This window comes from Triticum urartu, chromosome 4A, assembly GCF_056163025.1.
Source record: "Triticum urartu cultivar PI428250 chromosome 4A, HENAU_Tu73, whole genome shotgun sequence".
In the NCBI taxonomy this organism is placed as follows: domain Eukaryota; kingdom Viridiplantae; phylum Streptophyta; class Magnoliopsida; order Poales; family Poaceae; genus Triticum; species Triticum urartu.
Genome location: NC_141876.1, coordinates 461846855 through 461852638, shown reverse-complemented (window position 1 = coordinate 461852638; position 5784 = coordinate 461846855). Strand labels below are relative to the sequence as shown.

The 5784-nt window shown below is 43.1% G+C and overlaps 1 protein-coding gene across 2 annotated transcripts; it reads left to right on the top strand.

Moving 5' to 3' along the window:
• The first annotated feature begins 554 nt into the window (after positions 1–554).
• Positions 555–5362, top strand: LOC125552112 (peptidase M50B-like protein). 2 transcript variants are annotated; one of them, XM_048715591.2, is made up of 10 exons: positions 555–825; positions 971–1066; positions 3124–3208; positions 3766–3887; positions 4009–4033; positions 4108–4191; positions 4307–4336; positions 4432–4537; positions 4674–4738; positions 5043–5362. In XM_048715591.2, the coding sequence occupies exons 1-9, from the start codon at positions 730–732 to the stop codon at positions 4735–4737; spliced, it is 708 nt and encodes a 235-aa protein (XP_048571548.1). In that variant the 5' UTR covers positions 555–729; the 3' UTR covers position 4738; positions 5043–5362. The 2 variants fall into 2 exon arrangements, with proteins under 2 accessions (XP_048571548.1, XP_087374719.1); XM_087518593.1 differs by lacking the exons at positions 555–825; positions 971–1066 and adding an exon at positions 1091–2985.
• The last annotated feature ends 422 nt before the right edge of the window (positions 5363–5784 follow it).

Below are 5784 nucleotides of genomic sequence, written 5' to 3'. Positions count from 1 at the left end.
GAAGGAGGAGGAACCATTTGAATCACTCCGTTCATCACCGGTGGCCACATCTGCATGTGTTGCTCGCCGGTTCTGCGGTTGGACTGCGGATTTACATTTCTTCGGGGCTTCAGCAGTCCAGAAGAAGCGGAGACGAACGGTGCGCACAACGACTTGGTACTCATGCGACTCTTGCGTTCTACACTTGCAGCTCCGAAAGAAAGAAACCCTAGAGAAAGAAACTGCAGGAAGAGACACGGTTGCCACCTACCAAAAGTAGACAAGTACTCTAGCAGAAGCGAGCCAGCCAGTGACTCGGTCAGACCCGAGTCGTCTCTCGCGCACTTCACCCACCGCCACCTCGACCGCTGCTGGAGCCTTGGATTCATTCGTTCATTATTAAAAAAAAAGTGAGGAAAATTTATTCACTTTTAATCACCAAGCGTACTCCTCAGCACTCAGCAGATTAGCAACAATTATTGCTGGGCTAGACGACGCACCACCCACCCGTAGACCAGTGAGAACGCTCTCCTCCGGGTCCGGCCCAACGAACGCGCAAACGCTCTTTCCTTTCGTCCGCGGCCAGGTCCAGGTCCAGGTCCAGGCCCTCGGTTTCTGTGCGGGCACGTTTCACCGGCCAATTCGAACAGTTCCCATTTTCCCCGTGCACTCGTCCCTCCCCTCCCCTCCCCTTCCCCCTTTCTCTTTTCGCTCCGGCGAGGGCGACGGCAGATCTGCGCCGGGCCTAGGATGGTGAACGTCAACTGGGAGCTGCAGGGCTGCTGCCAGCACAACCAGGTCGTCTTCATCGCCGCCGTCGGCGTCTCCACCGTCGTCATCCTCGCCGTGAGCCCCCGCCGCCGCTGACCCACCCGCCGCCATCTTTTTTCTTTTCTTTTTTGTTCGAGGGAGCGGCCGGCCGCCGCCGTCGTGTTTGCACGGGGTTGCGCAAGTGGCGGGGAGTTCCTGATTTGGGGTTCCTTGTGTGCAGCTGTGGAGGACGTTCCTGCTCACGCCTTTCAAGCTCATCACCGTCTTCCTCCACGAGACCAGCCACGCCCTCGCCTGCAAGCTCACCTGCGGAGATGTAAGCCCACCATTTTCCCAGTTACCGATCTGTTTTTTTTTTCTTTTTCTAATGCGGCCACTGACGACGCTTTAAGCTGTACGACGCTGTGCACTGCAATCTCAGCAGCCATGGAGTTATTTACCCACCATTTTGGGTTGGTACTGCTACTGCTAGCTAGGTGATTTAGCACTTTGAAGCAAAAGTAGCCAAGTGGGTGGCCAATCCACACCAGTTCGGATGATGGATTCCATAGCACAATGTGATAGCGCCTTTTAACTGTTTGCTTTTTTCTTCCTTTCTTCGTCACATGGAGTAGTTCACATCATGAAAGTATGAATATTCTCATTCTTCCGATAACAGGGGTATCCAAGGCACCTACCCCTTTTTTCCTGCTCCTTTTATGTTTTAACTACAATTTGCAAGTGAGGGATTCTGGTCAAAAGATGCTAATTTTCTGGAGAATGTGTGCTGTCTTGGGCATTTTCTTATGCCACAGTGCTAAAATGGACTGGTCATGCAGATTAGTGACTCGGTGATAGCAGTTGCGTGAATGGATCTTCGCTCACATTGTTGGCGGCTTGGCGCAGCATGTGAAGTACCACATGCATCTGCATTCCGCGGGTGCAGCTAAAGGGACAAGTGCATGAAAATTTCTGTTTAGTGTATTTTGATGTAGGCATTTGCAGAATTGGAAATTCTGATTAGTAGTCATCGGAGTTGTCTCGCCATTACCCGCAATAAAAAGAGGAGTTGTACCGTCATTACCCGCAAGAGAGGAGCTGTATCGCCGTTGATCTATTCTGTCATTTATTGCATAATTTGTTGTGCCCAATATTTGTTTTTGTCTATTCTTTTTCTTCCATGTTCAAAACTTAGCTGAACTAACTGATATTTATTGCTGGAGACCGTTGATTCAGTATGTGGACAACCCTAGAGGTAAGAATAAGATAAGAACAGTGATTACTGATTTTGGAACATTTAGAAGGCGCATTCTGCGTTACTTATCAAGCTCTGTCCTTTAATTTTCAAATTTAGGTCTTCCTTTCAGAAATTTAGCGATGATGGATTCCATACAGAATAATGTGATAGCACCTTTTTGGTTGCATGGTACTACATGGTTATATACCATGAAATTGTGATTTTTTGCATTCTTCTTGCAATCTTCCAAAATGAGAGATTTCATCAAAGACCTACGACTGATAGCCTCCACTAGCACCATTTTCAAGTGAGGAGTTTTGGTGAAAGATTGTATTTTTTTTCTGGAGAATGTATACTCTCTTGGCATTTTCTTGTGCTACAACGCTAAAATGGACTAGTCGTGTAGATTAATGGCTCCTATATAGCAGGCATTAAGTGCGTTGTCGCAGGCAGGGGGCGTTTCTATGTTTACTCTGTGGGGTCAGCTTGTTTGATTGCAAGCTTAGTTCTATTCATATTTGTGCAAAAATTAGGATATTTTGGAGAGATTAGGGCACTTGAACCCACAGCTTTTCTGGTGCTGGCACCGCCACTGGTCGCAGGACATGCATCTGTTTCCACAGACGCAACTAGAGAGACAACTGCAGGATTAGGTGTAAAATATGGGTGCATGAAAACATCTGTTTGGTGTATTTTGATATCGGCATGGGTAGAATTGGAAGTTCTAATTAGTGGTCATCGGAGTTGAATCGCCATTGGGTTAGAACAATCCACGGCTTATTTTATGGTTATTATTATTGCTTAATTTGTGACATGGCAATATTTGTTTATCTTTATTATTTCCTCTTTTCCTCGATACTACATACTTTGTTGAACTAACAGTTATTTATTGCCGGAGAGTGTTGGTTTTATTTTTGGACAGCCCCATAGTTAAGACAAGAATGATGATTACTAAATTTTCGTAGAACATTTAAAAGGCATCTTCTGAGTTCCTTGTCTATGTCCTTCAATTCTGAAATGTAGGTGCAAAAATATCTAGTCTCTTTCTATGTTTGGATTGGATTTTTTTTCTTACGTAGCCATGCGGTTTTATGTTTTCGTTCGTTAATGAAACTCACAGGCTGATAATAATATTTCAATCTAATTGGCTTTTGCAGGTTGAGGGCATGCAGGTCCATGCTAATGAGGGTGGTGTTACACAAACTCGCGGTGGCATTTACTGGATAATCTTGCCTGCTGGATGTATAAAGCACTTACTCATCCCCTCCCTCTGCCTTATACAAGTCTTGTCAATAACACAAACAAAAAAGTGAAAGTAGTGGGTTCTTTAGTTCAGTTTACGGTTGCCGAACTGTGTTGTGCTGAACTAATTTTATACTCTACCGCGGGAGAATAGCCACGGAAGCAGGAAAACATTGGTTAGCCAAACGGTAAAATAGATAGAAGCTCATTGGAAAAACTGGGCTTCATTATCCAATGCAATGCCAAACACAGCCTTTGTCACTGAAATACCTATGGTTGTTTCTTTCCCTGATTGAGAGATTGATTTTGGTGAACCTCTTGGACCAATAAATAACTAAACGATCTCTCCGTAAGACTCATGTGCAGTCTTATCAAATTCCCTAGGTTCTTATGACTTATGACTATTTTTTATAATTTATCGTTCTTTTCATGCCTTCAAACAAGAAGCTCAAATACATACTTTGAATTCTCTGTAATGATTTATTGGTCATTTCCCACTTGTTCTTATTTTAGTACTTTGGTTTTTATTTCGTGCTACTGTTTTGTTTCAATTGCAGATCTGGGTTCATCATTTTGGGGAATGGTGTTCATACTTTCATCTACACATCTCCTAGCTACAAGAATTGCGGCTGGTTGCTTCATACTTGCATTAATTATTGTTCTCTTTGTTGCCAAAAATGTAAGTTTGCTAAATTATTGTTACATCTGTTGATTTCCTTCATTTGTTTCTTCCCACTTGCTTTAATCATTAACAATGATGATTTACTAAAGTATTACAATCTATTAATTGAATTATGCAGTGGTTTCTGCGCTGGCTCTGCATTGGTATGCATAACTATGACTCCATCTTCATTTAGAACTTCCTTCTGCAGCCTGCTACTTACAATATAACTTTCCAGGTTTCATCATATTCATTGCTGTTGTCTGGGTTATACAAGAATTTACAACTTTCCATGTTCTGAAGTATGTTATTCTATTCATAGGTGAGTGCTTAGACCCCCTGTGCTTATATTATTTTAGTTTATTTTGCACCCAGGGTTTCTGGGATAAAAATGATTATATTTGTAAATGTGTTCTTATGTTTGTTTGCATGCACAGGTGTTATGAATAGCTTATTTTCAGTTTACGGTAAGGAACAGCAACCTTTTCCTTGTAATTTCATGTTAGAGCAATCAGTGAGTTGCAGACTGTATATATAAGTTAAATGTCGTTGAATTGTGTAGATATCTATGATGACACCATATCCCGAAGAGTGAATTCAAGTGATGCTGAGAAATTTGCTGAAATCTGCCCTTGCCCTTGCAATGGCGTTGGATGGGGTGTTATATGGTATGCTATGCGATTCAGCCTTTTCCATGTTTTCATTTTCGAGAGCATGTTTTCCTTGTTTCCATGATATTGTATGAAGGTGATCCTGACACTAAGAACTTTTGTATTCATTAACAATTGATACTCTTTGTTTCAGGGGATTCATCTCATTTATTTTTCTCTGTGCGTCGATATATCTTGGACTGGTTATATTGTCCTGAGGTAATTTGCAGTTCTCTGTTGCAATATTCCATGTTCTTCTCGTTGAGATGCTCATTGCTAGACATGTTTAGACATAGATAGAGGATTAGCGTGGAGACATTGCTACATAAAAAATATTAAATCATATTGCTATTCATGTTCTGCAGAGTACTTAGCTTTAGTGCACGAACCAGTTTACCCAAAGCTATTGAGAATTGATACGCCTTTTAGCCTTTATTAGGCAATATGTTGTTTCTCATTCTTCTTTCACATGAATTAAGCTCATACTGACTCTGATGTATCTCTTGATTATTTCTTGATTCAGGGCTTGCACCTCCCATATATTAGCATTTTGACCTGACAGCGCAGGCGGTGCTTGTTGTTTGTTTCCATTGGTCCGGACATTGGCTGCAGCTTGTATTGATCCATGGGGGACAGGTTGTACAAAATCTATACATAGGGCAATGAGTTTATGCCATAATTAAGGTTGATTGAAATTGGATAGGGGCGGTTATTGATGCGATTCTTCCTTGCGTTTATAGCTCATGTAGATGGCATTTGATATGCACAGCTGATATAGTATTATGTTGTTGAGATGGTATTCATGGACCAACTGGAATTTATTCAGCAATGCCTGCAGTCTCATAGATTGTGAAATAGTTTTGATGTGATGATGGCCCCAGCAGGACTTGGGCATGTGCCTGGCACTCTGATCTCTTTGATGGACGGGACTGGCCAGTGTCCATCGCTGTTATGGGTTCATTGCCCGGTCTCGATGTGGTATGTTTTGCCCCTGGCAGTTGGGAAACTGTTGGGAAAAAGACCTCGCCGCACAGCAACAGCAATGCGAGTTGGCTTTTGTTGGGTTGCCTGGCGGGAAAGGTGCTTTGCGCCGCGCCCAGCCTCTTCTAGCTATGCATATATATGCTGTTGAATGGTCGCTGTCCAGGATCCGGGCGAAATGATGACTGTGCATATGGGCAGAAAGAGGAGCGCTCGCCGGCGCCGTATCGCCCGCGAGCTCGATTTTCTTCCACTTTAAACGATGAGGATGTAGGGATATTTTG